Source organism: Hoplias malabaricus, chromosome 9 (assembly GCF_029633855.1).
Source record: "Hoplias malabaricus isolate fHopMal1 chromosome 9, fHopMal1.hap1, whole genome shotgun sequence".
NCBI lineage: Eukaryota > Metazoa > Chordata > Actinopteri > Characiformes > Erythrinidae > Hoplias > Hoplias malabaricus.
Genome location: NC_089808.1, coordinates 33,606,002 through 33,633,536, shown reverse-complemented (window position 1 = coordinate 33,633,536; position 27,535 = coordinate 33,606,002). Strand labels below are relative to the sequence as shown.

General features: G+C 37.9%; 3 protein-coding genes across 4 annotated transcripts; 2 read left to right on the top strand and 1 right to left on the bottom strand.

Moving 5' to 3' along the window:
• Positions 1-601: 601 nt before the first annotated feature.
• LOC136707647 (membrane-spanning 4-domains subfamily A member 4A-like) lies at positions 602-6,513 on the top strand. The gene is made up of 7 exons (XM_066681840.1): positions 602-807; positions 2,986-3,140; positions 3,248-3,358; positions 3,471-3,524; positions 3,994-4,164; positions 5,039-5,161; positions 5,276-6,513. The coding sequence occupies exons 1-7, from the start codon at positions 801-803 to the stop codon at positions 5,312-5,314; spliced, it is 660 nt and encodes a 219-aa protein (XP_066537937.1). The 5' UTR covers positions 602-800; the 3' UTR covers positions 5,315-6,513.
• A 2,193-nt stretch (positions 6,514-8,706) lies between these two features.
• slx1b (SLX1 homolog B, structure-specific endonuclease subunit) lies at positions 8,707-14,159 on the bottom strand. Its single transcript, XM_066681875.1, has 5 exons — positions 13,799-14,159; positions 13,458-13,509; positions 10,530-10,850; positions 9,399-9,614; positions 8,707-9,132 (listed from the first exon to the last, which is right to left on the bottom strand). The coding sequence occupies exons 1-5, from the start codon at positions 13,969-13,971 to the stop codon at positions 9,103-9,105; spliced, it is 792 nt and encodes a 263-aa protein (XP_066537972.1). The 5' UTR covers positions 13,972-14,159; the 3' UTR covers positions 8,707-9,102.
• Positions 14,160-14,632: 473 nt separating this feature from the next.
• On the top strand, positions 14,633-26,470 carry zgc:112271 (uncharacterized protein LOC553698 homolog). Of its 2 annotated transcripts, XM_066681571.1 has the most exons (6): positions 14,633-14,908; positions 16,012-16,109; positions 17,570-18,141; positions 19,327-19,412; positions 22,142-22,291; positions 23,927-26,459. In XM_066681571.1, exons 1-3 carry the CDS (start codon positions 14,846-14,848, stop codon positions 17,667-17,669), a joined length of 261 nt encoding a protein of 86 aa, XP_066537668.1. In that variant the 5' UTR covers positions 14,633-14,845; the 3' UTR covers positions 17,670-18,141; positions 19,327-19,412; positions 22,142-22,291; positions 23,927-26,459. The 2 variants fall into 2 exon arrangements, with proteins under 2 accessions (XP_066537668.1, XP_066537667.1); XM_066681570.1 differs by lacking the exons at positions 14,633-14,908; positions 16,012-16,109 and having other exon boundaries at positions 17,677-18,141; positions 23,927-26,470.
• The last annotated feature ends 1,065 nt before the right edge of the window (positions 26,471-27,535 follow it).

The following is a 27,535-nucleotide window of genomic DNA, read 5'->3' as shown; positions in this document are numbered from 1 at the left end:
ACGCTTCTCGAAGTTCTATGTAAGCTCTAGAAAAACAAAATCCCGGACATTTGTGAAATTCCGCCCTGACATTTTTTTAAAGTCTAAAAAAGAGGACATGTCCGGGGAAAAAAGGACGTCTGGTCACCCTACCTTAGCTATCATCCAGTGGCACTGAAGAGGCCACTGGGAGACTGAACAGCACCACCTGATGTCTTGGGAGCAGTAACACACCAACTGTTGCCAAGATACATTTCTACTATGACGTAGATTCTTCAGTTGATGGTGTTTTCGAGTCAAATATTTCCACAAGACAAGCGTAAAAGAATGTACTGTGCATGGTATAACACTGCAGTGGAATTTACTGTATTGAACTTAAAAGACTGCTTGAACAAGTCTGTCTTTGACGAATCACAGCAAAAGTGATTTATTCTGAATATATATATATTATTTAATCATTTTGAAACACAAACACTGATAGTTCTGCTGTCTGAAATCGCCATCTGATTTGAATACTTGCACTGCATTGCATCCCAGTCATGTAGCACCACTGCCAAACACAAATGTATGCTCAATCCCCTCGGATTTGAACACCCTGCTAGAATATGTGTTTGTGTGTGTGTGTGTGTGCGTAGGAGTGGAGACTGGACTGTGGCCATGTTTGAACTCCACAGCTGTGCCTTTCCAGATGTTTTTTGGGGACATATTTCTTCAGTGCTGTGTCTACATAACGGGAAAAAACACGCACAGATTCACTGCGAGCAGAAACGGCGTATCTCCAGGCTCTAAAACCACTCTTTTAACACCCGAGACGAACCAAAATGACAGGTATGCCCTCGCCCTTCCGAATATAATCTGTTATTGAATTATTTCTATGTTTGAGAGGGGGGGCTGGGCGGTTTAGTATTAAGCTTGTTATCCGCGGACCGTTAAGGCAACTTACTTCGGACACTGATACAGCTAACGTTAGCAACGTCAGTGTGGGAGAATACAACAAAAACTCACTCAAACCAGTAACTTACTCATAAATACAGCATATTCAGTCTCTGTTAACGTCGAAGTAGGTCAAATATGTTCAAATAAGAGGGGAAACTGCTCCTTGGATAGTTGTAAGGTTCTTTTCTAGCCTGAAAACAGAAACGTTACCACTACAGTATTTCCTGAGGTATCAGTACGAACCATTTTACATTATATGTTTAGGACAAAGTTTTAAATGCACAGCTAGTACCTCCATGTTACAGCATTAAATATGGGACACTTTTGAATATGTCTGAAACTATGTCTGCCCTCCTGAATATAAATGATATTGAATAAGGACCATTTCAGACACATTTTTTTTTTTACCCATGATCCATTTGTGGTTTCACCAACTCCAGCAGTGTTTATAAACTCCAACAGCTTTCTGTTGGTCATGTGTGGGTATATTGAAGAACACATTAAAAGGGGTCAAACTAGTATTTAGAGCAACAAATGGGCCTGTAATTGTAGAACTAAATAACTGCTCCTGTATGATCAGTGGAGCTGAGAGAATGGACAGTGAGTGTAGAAACAAGCTGGTCATAACTTTATTAATGTTAATTATCATTCTCATTAGCCATGTTCGTGAAGGCATTTTCTGTTCCTGGGGAGATGTCATACACTGAACACAGAGTAATGAAATGGATGACAGAGTGGATTATGGAGGAAATTGAAGTGTGCAATAGCATCAAGTTATAGCAGATGTAGATGGCTCACAGAGAGGCGAACTGAAATCCCCAAATTGTCCTTAATGGTTACAGGACCAGGATCAGTACTGGAGGGTTGCCGGTTCGATCCCCAGAACCAGTGGGAACATTCATCCTGTAGTGCCCTTGAGCAGAGCACCTAACCCCCAAATACTCCCCGTGCACTGACCATCTGTGAGTGTGTTCACTGCCACGGATGTGTTAAATGCAAAAGTCAAATTTAATTGTATGTTTGTACAATGATCATAAAGCGTGTCACTAATTCATGAATCCTCTTTTACGTGACACATTACTCAGTAACTCACTTACAGATAACGTACTGACTTAGTCTCTTATGCACTAACTCACTTGTGCATTTATTCATTGTCTGTAACCACTTATCCAGTTCAGGGTTGCAGAGCTTACCTGGAATCATGGGCCGCAAGGCAGGAAAATACCCTGGAGGGTGTGCCACAGGCCGACACACACACACACACACACACACACACACACACACACTCACACCAATGGACACTGGTCTGAGTCGTCACTCCATCTACCAACGTGTGTTTTGGTACCATCGGAGGAAACCAGAGCCCCCGGAGGAAACCCACACAGACACAGGGAGAACACACCAAACTCCTCACAGACAGTCACCCGGAGTGTTGCTTGAATCCACAACCTCCAGGTCCCTGGATCTGTGTGACTGCGACACTACCTGCTGTGCCGCCCCACTCATGCATTTATCAACAAAATCATTCATTCACTAATCACTCTCTCATTTATTAACCTAATCACTAATTCACTTAATGTAATTACTAATAAATTCATAATTGAGTGAGTGTGTATTTTGGTTTGATAAGCGAGTGAATGAGTGGGTAGTGAATTCATAAATGTATTATTGGATTACTGAATTAGTAAATGACTAAAAAAATGAAGTAATAATTAAGTAAGTGGGGGAATGAAGGAGGTATATAGTAAGTGAATGAATGAAAATTCTTAGCAAGTGAGTTAATTAGTGAGAGACACATTGTTGGGTTAAAAAATAAAATTAACAGTAATATCAAGATACAGTTAATATTTTAACTGTAAAAAGAACAAAAATATGAAACTTCTTATGTGAAGTAAATAATATTTAGTATTAAAATAACAGTAACCATGCCTTAATTTTATTGATGATGTTTGTAATTTTAAAACATTGTTACTTTTAAAAGCAACATATAGTTCTGAAATAACAGCATTGTTTTCTATATATATATATATATAAACTGATAAGAAATGTCTTTAATGTGATGTTTTACAGACGAAAATGAAGTGGAGATTCTCGACTCCAGTAACCACTGTACTGAGGCTGAAAACCATAATTCTCAGAATGTAAGAGCACTGGTGGAGGTCACCTTTAAGAAGAACCCCTATCAAGAACACAAGTACTTGGAGGCAGAACCCAAAGCTTTAGGGGTGTGTAGACAGAGCCTGCCTCTGCAGATCTTTAATGTTACCTACATGAATGTTCTTTTTCTTCACAAAACTTATGAGATATTTGTATGATTTTATGTTTCCCACAGCTGACACAGATAATCCTGAGCTGCTTTTTCTTAAGTGTCAATCTTGTAATAATGCACCATTCTACCTACTTTTCTAAGGCAAATGTGGTCCTCTGTAGCTTTTCAGTAGTTGTAAGTATGAAATGTTTAAATGGTAATTAGTGTGATGTCATATTTTGTTTATGTTTGGAATTACATTATCTTAGTGCATTGTCTAATGATGTACATTTGCTTTCCAATGAAGGGCTTAGTAGCTGGCAGCGTGGCAATAGCTGCACAGAACCTTCACAGTCCTAAAGTATGTAAGACAGGACTACATTTCTAATTTAGTATGCTGATTACATTTTATAATTATTTAAAGGGCCCACATTATGGACAACTTGTTATTTTAAACTGTTGTATTATGTAAAAGTCGTTCAGATACCAAAATGTGGCAAGTCCATATGGTCTATTCATAGAAATGATTCCCTTCCAGATAATGTGTAGCATTGGGTATAGCTCATTTCCTATTAGGATTAGACAACTTTACTGTGCAGTTTATTGTGTGCACAATGGCTTACTTACTTTAAAGTAAATGAATTCACTAATTAGACTTAATAAGGTATCAGTTTTCTATATAGACATGTGAGTATTAAAATTACAGTACCAGAAAATGTGTTACATTCTGATGGATAAACATAGGTTATGTAAAAATATTGTATGCAGGTACATATCTGAGTTATTTTCATTATGTGCTATGTTTATGTGTGTGTTCTATCTCTTGACAGCCGATTTGGGCCTGTTTGGGAATGCAGATTGTGCTGTGTGCAATTACAGGGTTCGGTATGTTACTTGTATGGACATCAGCTGGAAGCCATATGCTTACTGGGATACACGCCTGCTGGAACTTTCCCAATGAAAGTGACAGCTTGCATGAAGAAATATGTGAAACAGTGCAGGTAAGACCTTAAAGACACTTAATAGTTTTGTTTTCATGGCATGGTTTGGAGGAGAAGGGGAAATCTGTTTTTATTTTAAGTGGATGTGAATTTGGATAATCATTCCTTGATCCTCATATTCTAAATAGCTTAAGGTTTGGGGATAATATTACACCATTGCACGTCATTTAATCACCATATATTAAAACATAAAAATGTTTATGCATTTTCAATTTTTATATTAACATGCTGTTTCTACTTGACAAACATTTTCATCTTGCCATCAATGTCGACTGTGGTTTGTCCACAGCCCTGAGCCTGTTTTTAGCTACTGCAAAACTGAATTATAAACCAAAATAAGTTTTTCATCTTTTTAGCCAGATTCAGACAAGAATTCTTTTGCCAATAAGAACTGATAGGGGGGCAACACAGCGCCCATAATAGACCATCTAAAGTTGGCAAAAATAGAGAGGAATGACTAGTACTATGGGCGGCACGGTGGTGCAGCATGTAGTGTCGCAGTCACACAGTTTGATTCCCGCTCTGGGTGACTGTCGGTGAGGAGTTGGTGTGTTCTCCCCGTGTCCGTGTGGGTTGCCTCCGGGTGCTCCGGTTTCCTCCCACAGTCCAAAAACACACGTTGGTAGGTGGATTGGCGACTCAAAAGTGACCATAGGTGTGAGTGTGTGAGTGAATGTGTGTGTGTGTGTGTCTGTGTTGCCCTGTGAAGGACTGGCGCCCCCTCCAGGGTGTATTCCCGCCTTGCGCCCAATGATTCCCGGTAGGCTCTGGACCCACCGCGACCCTGAACTGGATAAGCGGTTACAGATAATGAATGAATGACTAGTACTATGTATAAAACATGACAATAACTATTTATTGTGCTTCTCCAAAGAATGCGTATGAACATGTACAAGGAGTTCAGTTGTTACTGCATGCAGCTCAGATTGCCATCTCTGCCACCTTAGCTGCTTTCTGCTGCAAAGTGGTTCAGTGCTGCTCACCCCGGACCAGTGTGGTAAGAACTCAGTTAAGAAACACATCTAATGTTCCTTTGTTCATATAAGACTAAGATAATACTGTTTATTAACAGCACTGTCTTCTGATTGTTTTGCGTATTTCTTTCTTTCAGCCCATGATTGTTGTGAACACACCCTCTGCCCCTCAGTGATGGATATTCAGATATTCATTTATTTTTAACCATATGTTACTGCAAATATAATGATGGTTTTTACACGTTAATATTTTTAAAGCATACACTTAATCTATAACACTAAAATCTAATGTAACATTATTTGTAATCTATTTAAGGCAACCATTTTTATATTGGCACCGTCCAATTAAAAACCTGTATCTCCATTTTTGTGGATATTTGTTTACTGCATCATTTGAACACAGCAGTTGATATAAAATCTGTTTACATTGCCTTCTACTGACAGTTAAGAAGGTATTTTTCCTTCTCCTCTAAAGTTACTATTTTGGGAGATACATGTTTTTCATTGGACAGCGATGATATGTGAATAACAGTAGATGTAAAACCAATAATACAATAATGTAAAAAGCTATGCAATGCAATATTATTATTGGGAAAAAAGCAAACATAAAAGAGATGCAAATTCTCTGTATTTCTTAGAAAATTGTAGAGAATTTCAGTGTGATTCATAGTTTCAGAAGAAAAGCATTGTTTTTGTGTTGCCGTTTTCTAGTGAACCTGTGAGAAATGAGTTCTTTGATGGATTTAAAATTGTTCATACAAATTTATGTCATAGTCAGAGCGATGACAAACAAGTATTCTGACAACCAAAAAAACAACAGAGATTTGTTTTTGTTAAATCTGATGAAATTTGATTTAACTGACACAAGTACAAAAGAAATATTTCAAATTTTCCTTGAACCTGATTGAATATTATAAATATAAAGAAATGTAGAAGTTGATGACTGTAACACTGTCCAAAACATCTGCACAAATCTATCAATTGGGTCACTGACACTATTTTCTTTGTAGTCTTTGCAGTTAAATAATGGTTCATGAGAATTAAGTAAATCCTGAGGCCTGTCTTTATTGCATATATGTATATGTATATATATATAATTGTGTGTGTGTGGACTTTCAGAAAAACTCATTGTGGTGATACATCTTCAGTTAAATACGTTTGAGAACATAACTTTACCATATTGTATATTGAATGCATTGATTTAATCCATCTCCATTCAGCTCCAGGATTTGTATTTTAAACAATTATATTATGAAAGCTTAGAAATATTTCCTTCTGGAGATGTGATGTACCCTTGTATGTGCATACATTTTTCATTTCATTTTAATACAAAACAATAATAGTGTGTACAGCAGCTTTTGAGAACAATCCTATTAAATGCAGTTGTTTTCATTCTTCTCAGATGCTGAAAATTCATTTTTCTTTGGGGTTATCAATGCAGGCTTCGGCCATATCATACGGAGACCACTGGTTTGATACTTAAGGTACATTATTTGAGGTTTCAAGTTTAAAGTAGCACAACTGGCCTTGTTCTCTCTGGGCAGGTAGTATAAATTTTAATATTTTTGGTGATATTAACTTCCCGTTTGTGGCACATTAGTATATGGGAGGGAAAACTTTTCAAGATTGGTGGTGACCATGGCGGCCATTTTAAGTCGGCCATTTTGGATCCAACTTTTGTTTTTTCAATGGGAAGAGGGTCATGTGACACATCACTCATTGGGAATTTCACAAGAAAAACAATGGTGTGCTTGGTTGTGAGTAGCTAATATCCATCCATAGGTGTGAGTGTGTGTTGCCCCCTCCAGGGTGTGTTCCTGCCTTGCACCCAGTGATTCCAGGCAGGCTACGGCACAATAAGCGGTTACAGTAATGAATATAGTAATGTAATAAATACAGACAATAAATGAATGGTCAAATCAAATAAGTTAACTAGATCAAATGGAGCAGTCACAGTCGGTGTTGCAGTCAATTTGTTTGTTTTGTTTATTGTTTTAGTTGGGTTTTGATTTGAGAAGAATTTTTTTTTTACAGTTAGTTTTGGATTTGTCTTAGTTTTATTAATAAGTAACAGTCTCTCCTGAGGCTCTTGCTTATTTTCCATGCCAAATATTTTCAAAATATCTTTAGTAATTCAGGTCAGTGGCAAAGATTGTTTTCATTTGTAGGCCAAAGATATTCTACAAGACATATTTCTGAGGATTTCTCATTCTTGTCCAGGATTCTGTGACTGTAAACACTAGCTAAATAATCAAATCTGAGTTCCAGAGGCTGCTTCATTAAACTGATAAAGGACATAGTAACAGGCTGCATGCCTCAATGAATCCTGACAATGTCCATATGCAGTGAACATCAGGGCCAGAGGATGTTATAATAGCCTGCTTTTTTCAAATGTGGATGAACAGCACATAGTGGCCTCTTTCATTCCAGTTGAACACTGTCCAAGTTCACATACTGTGCAGGGCCATTTAATAAGAATGAGGGGAAAAACACTATTCTTCCTGAAGCTCAGCGTAACCCAATCTATTTAAAAGTATTAGTAAATAAAGATACAAATCTCAAAGTATTTGTACATGCGCTTTGACAATTATATGAAAAGATATAAAGCTTAAGGAAGACATAAAATATAGAACTTAAGAATGATTGTGAAATGTGAAATAACAGCCTGTCTTGCATGAATTAAGCAATAATGCCTGGAATTAAAAGGAGCATAACTGAAAGGTCCTTTGTGAGCAAGGAAGAGTTGAAACATGCAAAAAAAAAAAAATGCCAGTAATCCAACAGTTTAAAAAAATGTTTCACAACAAGGACCTTTGGGTATTTCACAATCTGCAGGGAAGAATAATGTCAAAGAAAGTTTCAGGAAATCCAGAGAAATCTTTGTGCACAGAACAGGGCTAAACAACACAGCTGAACAAACATAACCGCATATGCTTCCTCAGATATTTAAAGCCAGTGTGCTACTCAGATTATAATCAAATGCGCTTGGGAATTATTTGACAAGAGAATTGTCTCTTAAAATTTAAGACTGTTCTATGCTTGACCAAAAGCATATATCAACTGCAGACGTTTCTGTAATGGACTGATGCAAGTGGAAATATGGGCTGTGGTTTCAAAATGTAGCCAAATATTGTTAAAAGGAGAAGTATTACAGTGGCAGTTTGGAATATTTTGCAGGCATTACATTTTGAATGAGCATGTAAACCAAATTTTAAAAAGCCTCAAACATTGTTTTTGTATTTTTGCAGGTCAACTGTAAGGAATGACCTAATCAATTTATGTTATTTGTATTTCACACTAGGACTGGCTGATATGACCAAAACCTCGATACGCCTAAAAGAAATGGTGATATATGACACAATATTATGAAAACCATAAGAAAATATAATGTCAATATAATGTCAGTATTTTCTCTCTCATAAGTTTTTTAAAAATAATGTGTGCAAAATCAATAAAATGAAAAATTGTGTAAAGAAGAAAAATAAATATTAATTTAAAATTCATTTTTTATTGTTAAATAAATAATTTGCACATGATTGTAGCACACAACACATATTCATTCATCTATCCATGATCTGTAACCTCTTATCCAGTTCGGGGTCGCGGTGGGTCCAGAGAACACACCCTGGAGGGAGTGCCTTCACAGGGCACACAACACATATGCATTATAAAAAGAATTTAGTTGACAGACTGGAGCTATTCTTTAAGCACGTAAACACATTAAAAATAATGAATTTCATAATAGTAATCACAGATTCATATGAGGTATATATCATAACTCATTTCTGGGTTTGTCTCCACTTGCAGCACAACTGTGCTCAGCTGTAGCACCAAATGCCTTAAATCCAGTCAAACTGGTCCTTAGCCAGAGTTTCTGCATTTTACTTCCTACTGAACACAAATACATCAAAATTCTCTTTTTCACAGCTCATGATTTGCTGCCATTATATTTAGTCAGTGTTCTTCATATCTGCAACTCATCTGCCCAGTGACTCTGTGAAGAAACAGAAAAGTCTGCTTGAGTAATCAAAACAAATCAAGCAGAGCATTATCACTAGTATAACTACTGCTATACGTTATGTTGTTCATGCTCTAACTACAATCATTCTCAGACCAGTACTCATGACCCCACAGACTATCCACATTTTTGCTCCAACCTAACTGGCAATGTACAGAGATTGAGCAAAAAAAAGTGGCCTGTAAGATGTTCCATGTGGACTGTTTGAGAACTAGAGTAAATGCAGTAGAGCATGTACTTACCTGAGATGAATATGAAGCAATTTCTTCTAGATCACCATAACAACCATTTTTATGGCGAATCAAATTACCCCACAGCAGTGAGTGGTGGCAGCAAGGACACTCCCCTTCTACAGGAAGCAGGTGGGTGGGCTCTGACTTCAGAAAATGTTTAGCCAAGCAAATCACATGGCAAAGCATCTTACAGGAAGGATGGAAACAGGACAGTCTATCTGCAGCCTGAAAGAAACAAGAAGTCACATTATTATCAGCTGATGTAATGTAGTGGTTAACACTGCTGTACTTAAAAAGTGATGTTCACAGTTTTAAACAAAAACACTTCTTATACAATTCAGAATGTGCTAGTTCTCCAGTCTGTAAGCATCCTGGAAACCAGTCTAATATGTTCACAAAACCCTAGTTTATGTAAATAGGTACAAAACAAAGCGTACTGGTCAGATATGCTAGGCTTTTTCATGCTGTGCATGGCAGAGAGTTGGCATCTGGAGGTGTTTAGACAGTGGATGGACCTCCAAGCATTAAATGTCATGAAAAGAGATGAGGATATCGCTTGATTCCTGCTGCATAGGTGAGTAATATTGACTTATTTTGGCTGAATTTCAGATTACTTAAGGTGGAACTCACTCTAAATGCAAGAAAGTAAAACAGATTGAAAGTGCTACAAAAATAAACAACTCAAGAAACAAATGAGATTCCGTGGTAATTCAAACAGTGAATAAAAACCTAGTTCAACTTCAGCAACGTACAAAAAAACAATTTTTTCCCCAAACATATAGTTCTACCTTAAAAGACGTAGCACTTCTGAATGTAAAAAAACAGCAGTTCTCAGCATTGCATTTAATGAAGCAGACTGGGATTCTATGTCTGTAATATGATAAAACAAAACGTAGCTCCAGGTAGAAGCATCTGCCAAATGACATAAGCTTATAACATTTATTTTACACTGAGACACCACTCTTCACTTAAACTGCTTACTTCTTAAAATTACATCTTTAAGTTCTCATTCTTACAAAGAGGATCAGAGAATACATCCCTTTTTTAATATCCAACTCTTTGCTAAGAGCTGTCATCTTAGAAGCAGAAATGCACAGCTTAAGGCTTGAGTGGTGCCAAGAGGTCCAGATGGATACACACCTTAACAACCTCTCTGCACAGAAGACACCGTTCCAGTCGGCTCTTTTCTGTCTCTTCTTCCTCCTGCTGTTGCATTTTTTTAGCACGGACACAACCAAAAGTCAGAGGGATGTGCAGAGGTGGCTGTAATCCAGGTTCGAAGTCTAGACGATACTCTTGCTTCAGCCAGCGGACTGTGAGAGGGAGACGGTTCCAGGGTGCCACTCGCAACATGTTGGAGACTACACGCCAGTGGAACTGCAGACTGGATTCTTTACGACTGCGGCGGGTCACATGTGTGAGCCTCCGAGAGGTGTGCGGGTGCTGCCATGCCCACTCAAACTGAAGAAGGAGGAAAGAGAACAAGGACTGAGACTTAAAACTGGTCCGATATTGCTGCATGGGTCCTTCTATATGACAATATGCTATTTTTCTTCTTCTATGAGTGTACACTCTTCTGAATTTATGCTTATCAGTACTTTTGGAACAGAAGTACTTCTGAAGTACTTCTTGCTAACCTGCAAACCTGCAAGCTCCAGTACATCAAAACTCTGCAGCTAGTGTTCTTACATCTACCAAGCACACTTCACCTGTCCTCCAGCAACTACACTGGCTCCCTGTCATTTCTTGGATAAAATATAAAATTCTTCTTTTAATCTTTAAAGCTTTACATGGCTTGGATCCTGCTTATATATCTGATCTGATACTCCCTTACCGTCCCTCTCGCACACTTAGATCGGCTAACACTGGACTTCTTATTGTCCTTATACCTGACACTCTACCATGGGTGGCAGATCCTTTAGTGCAGCTGCTCCCAGTCTTTGGAACACTTTGCCTCAATCTTTCAATCTCTGTTCATCACTGTCTTCCTTTAAATCTCTGCTTAAAACTTCCTCTTCTCTTTACCTTGTTAATTTTATTTATTTATTTTATATAACACTCTGTAAAGTGTCCTTGGGTTTGTGAAAGGCACTATATAAATTTAACATTATTATTATTGTAGTCCTGCTGGGCTTCATAGACTCTATATCACCAATATTTACTCTCGTTTTATCGAGTGTGTGTTTGTGGAGCGTTTTTAGCAGAATGCCCAGGCTTTTTAGGCCCAGTAAAAACTAAAGTGGTCTTTTTTCGCTTGCTCACTTCCATGACTGCAGAACGCTGTGTTTGTCTGCTATTATGTTTCAAACCTGGCAACCAGAGCTGTGGAAACAATATTGAGATTGGGCATTGTGTGGGATCAGGGTCGTCTGACTGAGGGTAATGGTGGACGTGCCTACCTGGGGCCCTTATACTCTCTTTTATAATATAATAAATTATATAACTCTGTGTGTTTCGTGACATGTTCTAACTATTTGAGTAACAGAGAGAGAGAGAGAGAGAGAAAGACAAATAAGAAACTGACACATTTTACTCAGAATACAGGTGGCCCAAACAGTAAATACACTGTAGTATACACGGTAAGCTAGCGGCTAACAATCTCAGGCAGCACTACGGCAACAACTACGACAGCAAGCTGTTCCCGCTCAGTTACCTCATACTCTTAACGGATGATGAGGTTCTGTTCTGTTTAAATATATATTAATCGCATGTCGAAAAGAACGAGCGAACATTTGCGACACCCGCTGGCGGAAAATAGAACTACAACTAAGCATACTGGCATATAATAATAAAGGTCTTCAAGAGCATATTCTTTCTATAAAACACCATTGGTACTCCAGAATGTAAATAAAGTGTAGGCTCCATCTTGAAACCTGTTTTGGAAAAGAGCAGAAATAGTTGGGAATGGTGTAGAATGGTGCGGAAATACCATATTTTGACCTGTAGAGGATTCGGAATGTGTAAACACTACCTCCAAATTTTTACCTGAAAACACATATCTGTGGAAAATGTTTCACTCAAGAGATTTTTCCCCTTTAATCCTTTCAATCTACATTTGTGGTTATCTCGAGAGGACAAGCTGATAGTCAAAAGTACAGGTATTAAATCAGTCCCAGTCAGTTCTTCTGTTTAGTACTCTTAGTACAACTGCTGTGGGGGGCAGGGAAGGGGCTCTTGGCAAAATAATGTACCTGGGGACAAAAATGTAAGATAAATCTGGAAAAGACACCTCTCAAAGAAAAATGTACTGGCTGTAGGGTTGGACAATTATTCAATATTAATATTCATTCATTCCTTATCTGTAACCCTTATCCAGTTCAGGGTCGCGGTGGGTCCAGAGCCTACCTGGAATCATTGGGCGCAAGGCAGGAACACACCCTGGAGGGGGCGCCAGTCCTTCACAGGGCAACACACACAATCACTCACACACACAGCTACGGACACTTTTGAGTCACCAATCCACCTACCAAAGTGTGTCTTTGGACAGTGGGTGGAAACCCATGTCTAAACATGTAGAACACACCAAACTCCTCACAGACAGTCACCTGGAGCAGGACAGGTCCCTGGACCTGTGTGACTGCGACACTACCTGCTTCGCCACCGTGCCGCCCATAGTACTAGTCATTCCTATCTATTTTTGCCAACTTCAGATGGCAATATAAAATGCTTCAATAACTGATATTATTTTTCAACACATTGTCAATATCTATTATTTACAACATCTGTCACTGACCGACGGTTCAGTGCAATCAATTTAAAACTTCATTTAAAAACATGAATATTTATAAAGCCAATGGGTATGGGTTGGACAGTGAGTCCATGTTTCTTGTTTGTTCTTGGAAGTTTTTCAGTGGATTTTATACTGTTCATATCGGTATTGGAATTATCATATTGACCAAAATCAAGAAATATATTTTGATATAAATTTTGCCCATATTGTCCAGACCTAACTGACTGTAATACTGTTGTCACACCCTAGTCATTTTACAGAGAAAAAAACTAGTACAGAAAATATATTACATATTGCTCCTTTAATTTAGAAGTTTGTTTTTAAGAACACAAACCTACCCTTAGAGCTGCAATATCAGAGGGAAATCCATGGATGATAAGGACCATCTCCCTGTAGACCAAACACATCAACATAACTTATTCTGCATTCAGAAGGCACAGACATTCATAATCAGAATCTGCACCATGACTTAATGTATGTTTAAGGTGCATACATTGTAAAAGGTCATCATGCTCAAGGCAAAGAGTCGATACGTTTGGGTTAAAGTAAATTGGTATTTGTGATCCAGAAGTGCTGTATGATGGCTGGGTAAAGTTTTCTAAATACCTTACATAAGAATAAAAGCTATTACTGAAGCACTTTCTATTAAATCCCTATATTTCAAAAGAGTCATTGTTACCACGGTCCTCTGCCGCTTGTTCTCTTCGCTCCGCCCTTGTGTCTCCCTGCGTTGTGTTGACCGATTCTCCGCTCAGGGTTCACGGTGAAACCGATGTAGATCCGACCTTTGAATTTGGGGTTGGTACAGTAGAGCATGTAGACCCCAAAGAAGCTCTCCACCTCCACCACCATGGTAGCTGTCCCTCATTGAGCACTGTGCACTTTAAAATAAAATATTTACAAATTTTTATCTACTATTACCATGAGTTCATATTAAAGCTGCGGGACCTTTAATGTATTTTACATTAGCCTAATATTTTAAGAAACAAATGATTCCATAAAACCCGAGCTCTCTCTACATTGCTCTGATCATTTGAAAACAAAACCGTCCCACAGCATTTTGTATGTTTTATCTACACACAAATATCGCCTGTCCAAAATGACGTCAACTGTTCCACAAGAAATAAATATATACAAGCAGTCACACATATAAACTTTATGCCTACATTTTTAATCGTTTAACTGATATTATAACGCCAATGTTTTTAAATGAACCCGTATTTACACTTTTGTTTACGTTAGGCAATCTGTGGACAGCTGTGAAGCCTATGAGGACCCCTGATCGAGTCACCTAGGCCGAATCCGAATGGCTTCATACTCCCTATATAGTGCATTAACCACTAAACACGTCATGTTACTTTGGATTTTACACTTAAATCGTGCACTAAGTGTTATACAGAGAGTAGTGTCGCTTATTGTGGAATAGAAATGGCTTTATCTTGGATTTTGTTTTTTAAAATAGATATATCAAGGCCTACGTAGTGCACTATCTAGGGAGTAGGCAGCTTTGGATCCTTCCGAAATCTAATTGGCTACAGAAATGTCTATTAGGCGTGGTCTGGTCGCTTTCTGATGTTTTGGTTGGACGTTTTTTTAACGGAGAGCCCGCCTCTTCCCTCACCCGGGCGTTGTGACAATCGTAGATGCTTGTAGTTTCTCTTCGTGCTGAATTTTCTGGGATCCGAAAAGAGAAGCCGTAAACAAAGCGCCCCTTGTTCAGAAAGAGATGGCGGTCACCACGGATCTCATTCGTGAAAAATTAATCGCTGAAATCGGAGCAGTGCACGTGGTATGTGATGAATAGCTAGTTAAAACTGGAAACATCATGGACCTGCCATGACATCTTCATAGACTTACATTAATAAGTGTACAGTACTCAGGATCCAAAAGTTGTTTTCATGTATAACCTTAACGTAAACAGTGTTAACGGCCTATATTATAAAGCTCAAACCATGCTCACAGGGGACAGGTGGTGGGAGTATTGCATATGCCCTGGCATGTATGATCCAAAACTTTAAATGAATGAGTTTCTATACGTTGGAGTGTACAAATCGTTCACACTGATATTCATCAGTCTATAAAGAACAGCACTGCCAGCAGAATAGTGCCTAAGGTGACCATGCTGAATGACAAAATGCGTAAAGACTCCTAGTACTGAGGTATGGCCTTTGAGATCCAGAACTAATATCACCATGCAACATCACTTATGATCTTGAGGCAAAATACAGTCAAATACTTGCCCCAGTGTTCTAGTTACACATAAGTGGGTGTGACGACTTGTTTGTGTTTATTGCACCAGTATGAGCGGGTCAGACACTGCAGTGTTGCTGGAGTTTACAACTCCACAGTGTGACTGCTGGAATGGCTAGCAGCACTGCTGGGTTTTGTCTACACATACCAGTCCAACAAACTTACACAAAACCACCGCATCAGTGTCACTGCAGAGCTGAGAATGACCCGCCATCCAACACCGGATAGCAGTCTGATAGGGGTCCTGACCATTGAAGAACAGGGCGAAAGGGAGCAAATAAAATATGCAACATAACCAATTGACTACAGTCTGCAATTGTAGAATGTCAAAGGTCACCTGTATTTCCAGTGGAACTGAGAGAATGGACAGTGAGTGTAGAAAGTACTGGCTAATTTAGCTAGTAAAAAAGACCTGCTGAAATGCTCCAAAAAAAACTTAAAATCATTTCAAAATTAGCTTGTATAGAAACTGAAGGTGTGTTTTTCTTCTTCCCTCTAAAGTGGCGTTTCTGAAATAAGACGATACAGTGCAGAAATAATAGTGTAAACTCCTCTGTATGGTATAATGCAGTCCAATGAAGTATACACTGTCAGCAAAAGCTGGATGTTTGTTTTCAGTTTACATATTTTTGTCTGTTTCAGGAAGTAGAAGACACCTCTCCAAACAGATGTGCTGCCAGTTTTAAGGTCCTTGTAGTTTCCCCTCAGTTTGAAGGAAAGGCTCTGTTGCAGAGGCACAGGTAATATTGATAATTACGGGAACCTAACTAAAATATTAAGTTGTATATTAATGGGGCCGGGGTGTAGAATTGAGCTTTTTGTTGTCTCTGTTCAAACTTGTATAATAATGATAATGTATTAATGAAAATGGTGTATATTCCTGAATGCTGATTGATCACAGAGGTGTGAGTGAATGTGTGAGTGTGTGGTGCCATGTAATGGACTGTACCCCAGAGATGAATGGGTGAATGAATAAAAACTGTCCCAGTAAGGTAAAACAAAAAAATAAAAATGTAGAGCTTCAAACAGGTTTACGCAACGGCCAGGTAAACCGTAGGAACAAAAGTTTGTGGACACCTGCTCTTCCATTTACTTCTGAAATCGTTGGCACTAACTAAACTCTGATTCCTCTTTGCTGCCGTGACAGCCTCAGCATACATGAGAACATTTTACATATATTGCAGCATAGTGTACGTATTTGATTGCATTCAGACACACAAACGTTAGTGAAGATGGGTCTTTTTAAAAGCAGGATTTCTTAATTAGCCAAATTACTTTAGCCCAAAGTTGGGCACTGTCCAATAGGAATGACTCTCAGCACTTACCTATTGGACTGTCTTGACTTGAACTTGATCTGATTAAACTGAGAAGTGCTGCTTTGTGGAACAATCAACTGATGTTGTGTGATTAGTTCTGGATCACTACACCTGATCTCAAAGGTACAAAATGAGATTTCCAGAACTAAAACCTGAAACTTGCGCCAGTGTTTTGACCCCTCATTTCATTAACTGTACTGTAAATTTCTAATTCAGTGTACAAAACAATCTACAGCAACACACGAGGCACTGCATGTTGTTGATTTTCACATATCTTTAAAATACACGTTGAAAGCTACCTTGTTTTATTCATTTCTGTATATTTTTGGCTTTAAATGTTCGGCAAAATTGCACTTAAATAAAAAAACTGGGCACTTCTACTTTAGAGCATGTAAACATATTTTGGATGTTTATAAACAATAACATAATCAGCAGTAGGGCAGCTGGGGTGTGGTTTGCTTACACTTCCCCGTTTTCACATTCAGCAGGTGTACAAACACATCTAAAACACCGATCTCAAAAAGAATAAATTATATAATTAAGTAATTTAAACTGTATGACCTTATTAAGAGCAGCTTAGAAAAGGACAAATATAAAGAGTAAAAAGGGTGATTGTTGACGCTTTGAATGCTTATTCAAATATTTCAATGCACTCAAGGTACCAAGGATATTCAACATGGACAGGAAATTAACTCCTTAAATTTACAGGACCTCCAGGTTTCCCTTCCACTGTCAAAAAAAAAAAAATCACACAACTAGTTAGCCTTATTTTTCAAAGCAACTACTGAAAAATGCATTTAGTGTGTCATAAACCTGAGAATTTAATGGGTTAATAGAACAAATCACACATTGTCCTTGTAAATGTTGTATTTGTGTTTCTTTAGGATGGTGAACAATTGCCTTGCTAATGAACTGAAGGAGATACATGCCTTCGAACAGAAGACCTTGACACCAGAGCAGTGGGAAAAACAGAAACAGCAGTGACACACACACACACACACACACACACACACACACACTATGCCCTTAAAGTTTAGATTGCAAACATCTCTGTTTTCCCCTCAATAAAATTAAGCCTCCTTTAAAAAAAACAATGTAAGTTACTGAGTGCATATTTTCTCTCAGAAATGTAAACTGAAATACGATATTTGTAACAATAAAAAAAAAAAAAAAGTTCTTTCCCTCGTGTGATGTATGTGTGTTTATGTGTGAATGCATGTGACTTTTATTTTCACTTCAGCCGGTTTAGGGGCGGTGTTAGTTTACACTGAAGTTTGTCTCGACTGAGGAGCTTAGAGAAATATGGAGAAAATTTCTACAGTGTTTAAAAAGACACAGAACGTTCTAAGAACCAAAATGAAAAACAAGCACACTGGACATCGACGGGATCTTAACTCTCCTACCCAATCATTAGAGAACAAGACAGGTCCAAGGTCAGGTTGTGTAGAACCCATAGGTAAGTGTATGTGTTTTATTCATTGTATTTGGACTGATATGGTGAATGAGTATTTCAGAATGAAAGTGGGTCTGCATGATTTTTAGTGGCTTTGAATAACGTGATTTTGAGTTTTGAGTAAAACTTGCTGTAAAAGTTGAAACGTGGCGCCTCTATTGTGTTTGTCATATTTTCATAGTGAAGGAATCTCACCAGTTGGCAGGTGAGTGGGTGTAGTTGCCATGCCTGAGGATGTAATGTTGTAGAGTTCCAGCATCATACCTGCAGCTAGGGGGCGCTAATTACAAAATAGCACAAATAGACACTGTCACAAAGGTCCTAGTAACTTCTATGTAAAAGAAATGGATTGCAAATGTATCTCAATAATAATAAAAAAGACTACATTTCCACTGTAGCCATTTGAACCTATGGCCAAAGCCAAGGGAAAGTGGGGTAATGGCTTTTGATGACATGAAACACTCTCATTTTTGTTCATTCAAATCTATCAAAATGATTCCCAATAGCTATTTGTCAGTTAATACCAGTGAAATCAGTGTGTCTCAGTACATTGAATTACACAAATCTCTTGGGAGATGGCCTTGTTTTTTTTTTGTATTTATAAAATATTTCTGAACACTTGGATTCTAGAAGGTCATTTGCTTATTTAAATAATTAAATGTATGTACATTAAACATTTGTAGGCATCCCTATAATGAATAAACTATAGTTAATCATAGTGCTTGTATTGTTGACATAAGTATTAAATGAAATGGGGTGCGCTGTATCAGCTGCATATGAGTCTATGATCACCACACCTAATACAATGTGTAGGCCAAAGTGGAATAAAGCCCTACAGCTTTGGGCTGAGGAGAAGTGTAGCTGTGTTCCCTCGAATGAGAACTATCCAATACTTTAGTATGAGCTGGAATGCTGTTTATTATCTAAAAGTAATCATACCTGACATCATTTTTGCTCCTGGGGCTAAAGGTAATTAAACGCTACAGTAGCATTGTCCCCACACTGACACTAGAGTAAAGATAGAAGAGTAGAGACTGTTGCTCCAGCAAAATGAGCCAAACCCATTACTAATTCATTTAAATTTCAGAAGAATGGGCAAGTGTCCACAAACATTTGTGTATATAAAACTTACACACCGATAGATTTAATGTCCTAATGTTTTTATCTCTGTTTTAACTGTGTTTCCAGAACCTGCTGTCCATCCACAGAGCCCTTGTGGACATGTGGTCAAAGCTTCATGTCTGGTTAACATGGTGAATCAGTGCCTAAAAAGAGTGAGTCCAAAAATTCTACATTTCTGAAGTTACTTTCACATTCTTACAAGCATTAATCCAAATTTGAGTTCATTCATTCATTCATTCATTCACTGAGTCAGTCATTAAGCTAAACACTATCAAAGACTTAAAATGATGGCATGGCCAAAGAAGAGGTTTACACACATTTCCTCTTAATTATCTCAACAATGTACAAACTGGATTCCAAAAAAGTTGGGACACTAAACAAATTGTGAATAAAAACTGAATGCAATGATGTGGAGATGTCAAATGTCAATATTTTATTTGTAATAGAACATAGATGACAGATCAAAAGTTTAATCTGAGTAAATGTAACATTTTAAAGGAAATATATGTTGATTCAAAATTTCACAGTGTCAACAAATCCCCAAAAAGTTGAGACAAGTAGCAATAAGTTGCTGGAAAAAGGAAATTGAGCATTTAACGAACAGCTGGAAGATCAATTAACACTAATTAGGTCAATTGACAACATGATTGGGTATAAAAAGAGCTTCTCAGAGTGTCAGTGTCCCTCTGAAGCCAAGATGGTAAGAGGATCACCAATTCCACCATTGTTGCGCAGAAAGATAGTGCAGCAATACCAGAATGGTGTTACCCAGCGTAAAATAGCAAAGGCTTTTAAGTTATCATCATCAACCGTGCATAGCATCATCAAAAGATTGCTGGAACAATTGCTGTGCGTAAGGGTCAAGACCAAAAAACTCTACTGGATGCTCGTGATCTCCAGGCCCTTAAACGTCACTGCACCTCAAACAGGAATGCCACTGTCAAGGAAATAATAGAATGGGCTCAGGAATACTTCCAGAAAGAACATTTGGTGCATCATAAAGAGGAAGGTGCGACAAAGAAGGCCCAAGACGATTGAACCTGAATGGGAGAGCATTCCTATTTCTAAACTTGAGAAACTGGTCTCCTCTGTCCCCAGACGTCTGAGTGTTGTAAGAAGGGGGGATGCCACACAGTGGTAAAAAATGGCCTTGTTCCAACTTTTTGGGGATTTGTTGACGCCATGAAATTTTGAAACGACATTTTTCTCTTAAAATGATACATTCTCTCAGTTAAACTTTTGATCTGTGATTTGTGTTCTATTCTGAATAAAATATTAGATGTTGGCACCTCCACATCATTGCATTCAGTTTTTATTCACAATTTGTGTCCCAACTTTTTTAGAATCCGGTTTGTAGTTAATCAGCCAAAACATGTTTAACGTCTGAAGTTGGTTTTAGTTTTTTAGATTTTCACTAGAGCCAACTAGCAATCTGTAAACTGCAAATCATGAGTAATCTCAGATGCATTTGTTTATTCTTCTGACACCACCGCATGGTCATGTATATAAAAAAGACTTAATTTTTGAGGAGATAAAATATAAGATTAATCACATCAACATGAAGAGAAAATGTAAAGAAAAACAAAACTGAAAAAAGAAAACACATTTTAAAATGTTATAAAACATGTCAAATGTAGACTTTAAACATTGACTAAATGTATACTCTATAAATGTCTTGTTTGAACAACTTATGGCATTGAGAAGATTTTCTTTTTAATATTTTGGCTGAATCATTGTCTTAATACTGTGACCTTAGATGATAATGAAAATAGAGGCTTAATTTAATAATTCCTTTGCTCACTTCATGGGCAGCAGGATGGCACAGTGTGTAGGTTCAACTACAACACAACTGCAGGGTCTAGGGGTCCTGGATTTGATCCTTGATTTAGGTCACTGTCTATGATGAGTTTGCTGTGTATTCCCTGTGTCTGCATGGATTTCTTTCAGGTGCTTTCTTCAAAATAAGTTGTTCCCAGCAATAAAATACAGTAAAGCATTATTCTGGGAACTGTTAGTTAAACTGAGGGAACAATTAATTTGTTCATCCATTATCTGTAACCGCTTATCCAATTCAGGGTTGCGGTGGGTCCAGAGCCTACCTGGAATCATTGGGCGCAAGGCAGGAATACACTACATCTTTCACAGGGCAACAGACACACTCACACATTCACACCTACGATCACTTTTGAGTCACCAATCCACCTACCAACGTGTGTTTTTGGACTGTGGGAGGAAACCGGAGCACCTGGAGGAAACCCACGCAGACACAGGGAGAACACACCAACTCCTCACGGAGAACCCAGAGCGGGAACCTCCAGGCCCCTGGAGCTGTGTGACTGAGACACTACCTGCTGTGCCACCGTGCCGCCCTTCATTTGTTCATTCATTATTAATTTATCAACTATAACTTACAGCTTAACAGCTACTGTATGCTGCCTACGAAGAAGGGCATTCATTGGGGTCACATAAACAGCACTATGAATGGAAATAGTTCTCCCAGAGATCATTGAGGAAGTTTCAAAGATAGATTTCCAAAAGATGTATAGTTTTGAATGCAAACAGAACATATGCAAAAGGGAAGCTGGAGCCAATCACATGTGGGGTCTAGATCAGCTTTGATCATAGAAAGTTTAAAACAAAGGCAAACATTAATAAATTAAACTAAACCTAATTTTTTGCCCTGTGAAGGACTGGCGCCCCCTCCAGGGTGTATTCCCGCCTTGCGCCCAATGATTCCAGGTAGGCTCTGGACCCACCGTGACCCTGAACTGGATAAACGCTTACAGATAATGAATGAATTTATGAATGAATAAACCTAATTTTTCTAGATTTAGATTTCACTTGCTCTATTCTTATAAAAATGTATAATCTTTCTTCATAGAAAAGCTTGGACTTTAGCTGTCCGATATGCGAGGAGAATTGGAGCTGGTCACAGGTCAGAGGTCAACTCCTGCTCTCTCAGGCTCAGACAGTAGTTCTGGACGCTCAGGTCAGCCGCATCTTACAGGACCTGCCTGATGTTTACAAAAAGGTCAGTTACTGAGAAATTCATCTTTTTTATAACTTTATAGGGAGAAATCACCTGAAAAATAGAAGATGACTTAAAGATATCATGGTGAGGCTAATAACATGCTGACTTTAATTCAGTTCTAATACATTAACTCAGCGCTTGGCTGTATGACTAATATCAACATTGTTAAAACAGATGTTTTATTCATAGCTATTAAATTTGTGTAATGTCTGCTGACGCGTGACTTAATATTCAGATACCCCCTGCTGCCTCACATAAAGACTGTAGCCTCATGGAGGCTTTTAGTACTGTCCTTGTTAATCTCTCAGACACACACACACACACACACACACACACACACACACACACACACACACACAGACACACACACACACAAACAGCACTCTCCTTTCAGATTTCAGGAGGGTGTGTTAAATGGATTTAATTCAAATTTCTATTGATTTATTTTCTACCCTCTAAAAGAATTAACCCCCTGGTAAGAACAGAGGCCTAGACGATATCCAGCATGTATAAGTTACACAGTTGTTTTATTTAAGAATTTAGAAACTCATGTATATTCAGTGTTTTTTGTTGGCTTGTATATTTGTGCTTTATTTTAGCATTTAACATCTGACAGAAATGTATTGGTTAATCTAACTGTGCCTGCAGTTAATGGTGTATTTAGAAGGACACCAAATAGGACTTGGCCATTTACATATGTTACAAAATAATTTTGGTTGTTTCCAGCTCTAGACCCTTTTGTTTTAAACAAAATACAATCGTCCCAAATACATTTCTTCAGAGACACAGATAACTCAAGATAAATTCTCGAGATACCTTGTATATTTAGCTCTTCAATGGTCATCTCATTTGTGTGAAGGCTGAAAATGTATTGTATGCAGTGTGTTGGAAGAAATGGGTGACAAAACTGTTTGTGAAAGGGCACCATTCCTGCCATAGCAGGTGGTCTCTCAGCACAGTCACAGCAGGGTCCACTCAGTCTGAAAGAAGATAAGCCCTGTGAGTCATTTAAAACCAGGGCTACATTAGGAGAAATCTACCTCAATTATATTTATGACCCACAGTTGATACATTATTGTGTCTGGCTTTTTTTTTTTTTTTGTTTAGAAAGTGCGTAATCTGTGTGAATTATTTCTTATATGTTTATATAGATTTTTAAACCTGTTGTGCTTTTGCAAGCAACACTGGCAGCAGGAACAACACACAGTGTAGCGCAAGTGCAGTGTAAATTTGCTGGTGTCTCACATATTGTACAACAGCAACACAAATCAGCTCCTGTATGGATCACTGTTTAAGAAATCCAAGGCTGGGACTTCAAGAAAGTGTAGCTGGGAATATAGGATATCTCTCCTGCACCCAGTCACTCCCCATGATGCTGGCCAGTATGGGCATCTGTTCATGCCCATCTGAATCATACAGAACAAGTTAATCAGTGTTTGTCTAGCAGCAGTCCAGTCTCCCAGATTAGCATGTTGCAGCATCATAGGCCTGGTGGATGCCTAGTCTACAGGTGGAATAGCATATGTCTAACTTAGGAGAAAAATGAGTAAAAATGAAAAGGAGATTTGTTTAGATTTTCATTAAATGTGGATGTAATTTAGTAGCCTAAATTTCTTCTTTTTTTCCCCCCTGAAGTGTCCAGTTTGTTCGAGTATCATATGTCGGCCTATGGACAGTGCGGGACGTCCGTGTCCTTTCTCCAGCTGTAAACTCTGTCCTCAAATTCACCACTTCTGCTGGTCCTGTCTTGCTCCGTGGGTGTTCCCCCATGCTGCCAGCTCTGGTCAGTGCAGTAACCGTTCCTGTCACATAGTGTCCACTCTGCTGGCTTGTGAGGCTGTGACAGAAGCTGGGAGTTTGGTCATGGGCTGCCCAGTGTTTCGAGCTTGTCCTCAGTGCTACACACTCACCACACCTCAGCCAGACAGTAAATATGTCGTGTGCATTGAGTGCAATCATCGGTTCTGTTACATCTGCCTGGACAGTGAAACACAGTGTGCAAAGGGAGAAGATCTGTGCCACAGTCAGAACTGTAAGAAACCCAGAGCAGAACGCCAGAAGTTCATCACATAAATATGGCTTATTTTAGAAGAGTTTGTATATTATACAATTATCTGTGTATGATAATTAAATGTACTATACAAAAGGTTGGAATTATTCATTGTTATTTTATTCACTAATAAATTTAGAACCAAAGAAGTTGGTGTACTGAAAAAATAAATTATTTACTGCAAAAATGTAGGGATTAATCAGTTATTAAATGTTAAAGAATATATCGTGGTGATCTATTTATGGTAATTTCTTAACAATTCTGTATTAACAATTTTCACAGCTGAGGCATTCTGAATATAAATTGTATTATAAACTGCATTCCTGATTTTGTTCGGTTATCAACCAATCAAATACAATGTCTTGATTCTTTGCAACTTCTAGAAAACGTGACAAACCTTATATCTCCATTAGATTTTGAAAATTTACAGATTTTGACAGTGCCAGTGCTCTTCATTCATTCATTCATTCATTCATTATCTGTAAGCGCTAATCCAGTTCAGGGTCGCGGTGGGTCCAGAGCCTACCTAGAATCATTGGGCGCAAGGCAGGAATACACCCTGGAGGGGGCGCCAGTCCTTCACAGGGCAACACGCACACACACATTCACTCACACACTCACACCTACGGACACTTTTGAGTCACCAATCCACTTACCAACGTGTGTTTTTGGACTGTGGGAGGAAACCGGAGCACCCGGAGGAAACCCACGCGGACACGGGGAGAACACACCCAACTCCTATGTTGGATCATTTGTCTAGTTATTAAATTATATATATATATATATATCCACTGAAAGTCAATGATATTGCTATTTATGGGTCTTTTTCTTTTTTTTTTTTTCTTTTTTTTTCCAACAACCATTTCACACCTAGTAATATATCAAGTGCCAATATCATATTTCTGTCCAATTAAAAATGTCTCTCTATTTTTGTTCATTTTTAGTTTACTACATCATTGGAACACAGCAACTGTCCTTGACATTGTTTGGAAATTTCATAATAAATGGACCAATCGATATGCTCCAAAATGACTTGGAATCATATCTTTTTACATTGATTTCCATTGAGAGTTTAAGTTTTTTACTTCTCTTTTAAATTTACTATTTTGGGAGATACATGTTTTTCCTTGGACATTGAATTCATTATATATCTTCATGCATTTGTAGAAAGAATGTTGCAAATTCCTGCCAGTATTTCTGATTTGATCAGTTTGTGTTGGTTTTGTACCAGTGAAGACACTTTAACAGAACAGAAACGAGCTTTTGGGTTTTTAGAATACACAGAAATACTGCAGCAACAGCTATTAAATTGATTATGTCAAGTATGTCACTGAATCAAATGTCTCCTTATGAATTTACACACTTTTATGTGTTTGTTTGTATGTATATTTGTGTGAAACAGGGAATGAGAGAGAGAGAGAGGGTGAACAAGAGAATACACCCACTGGTAGTACTTTTAAGAGTGCAAGGATTACTTCTGCCACTTTTCATCTCATGAGCTGAGGCCATGTGGAAAATCTCAGCTTGAGGGTGAAGGGCAAGAAAGAAGGTCTAGTTCTCCCACTGTGTCCCTAACCATTGATCTTCAATAAATCATAGCACATACGACAAAACATAAATAGCAATTCAAACAATAATTGCAGAATATTGCATTTTTGTTTCATTGGTGGTGACAAAACATGGTACAGTTAAATAATGATGACTTTTTATTTGAAGCTCTGTAAAACAGGCAGGTTAATTCAGCAGAATAGGTTCCATCTACAATACTGTGCAAAGGATTTTTGACATTAATTTCCAATCAAAAAGCCATTAAGATCTTAAAGCAATAAGAAATTAATCTTTCATGATTTCAGGGGAGATTGGATATAAGATCATTTGACTTGCATAAAGAAGAGGACACACTATGGGTCTAAAACAAGGTGAAGCAACACAAACAGATGAAAAAACAAAAGAAAAATTGCAGCTCCATGTCACAGCCTGCCTCTGTGTGTTTGGTCGTATGTTCCCTAATAAATTTTGTTTGCCATGTGCTTCTGTTTTGGATTTGCTTCCCCATGTGTTCTTTGGTCACGTCCCACTAATGTAAACCTCTCAGGGTTCATGTGACTGAGATCTCAGGTGTTCTTCATTTTCCCTGTCTTTAGCCATTGTCTTGTCAGTTATTTTGTGATTCTGTGTAGTCTGGTGTGTTTGTAACTTCTCCGTTCAAATGATATTTATTAAATTACCACCTATGCATATGTGTCAGAATCTCTTCGTCCCTGTTCACTGCATTACACTTCAAATAATGCTAATATTTTCAGGACAATCGTTTTAGAGTCCAAACCTCAACACAAGTATGTGTTTGGAATTGTGTGTATTTTTATTATTACTATTTATTTAGAAGCAGAACATGCATTTTGTAAACATAGGCATTGTCCCAACATTTTGTACAATACTAAAGTACACAGAAAACATTTTATTAAGATAAAATTTGATAATATTGTGACTTCAGCTACTTGGGTGTGGTCGAGCAGAGAAACTTCTAGCATACAGAGTTGTCCCTTCTGTTAAATACACTGTTGCAGTGTTTGCTGTTGTTGTTTAGAAGCTGGACATAACGTGTGAATGTGGTGTGTGTTTATATGTTTGTTTTGTGTATGAGGACAGTGGACTTGTGTTTTGTGCTAATCCACCATTCTCATACATCTCACACTGCGGCATAACACTAAAAGCAATATATTTTCCTAGTCTTTTTTGATGCAGATGCCATTATTTATTTATTTTTTCATCAGTGCTAAAATAGGCTGCTGAATAAAAAGGATATAGCCATTATATTTTGGCTGTTTTTTTCTTTGGCATCAAACCAACATGAAAAACTTCAGCCTGTCATCACAGTAGAGCATGAGTATTTATAACGGAATAGAATGGCAAACATTACGTGTTAACCTTCAGCTACTAAATGTTACTGGCTCTATAGAAAAAAAAAGATCTGAGTCCAGAATTTTCCATGAGTCTCTAATACATGCCTCCTCTTCTTCTCTTCTGGTTACTTCTCAAGTCAAGCTGAATTATTACAGAGGTGTAAAGATCAGACTGCTGGGACAGTTTATCATTTATCATCTATTAACTAATACTCAAATAAAGGTAAAAATACAGAAAATGTTTGTATTTATTATATTTAATGAACTATATATTCACACATTGAATCTGCA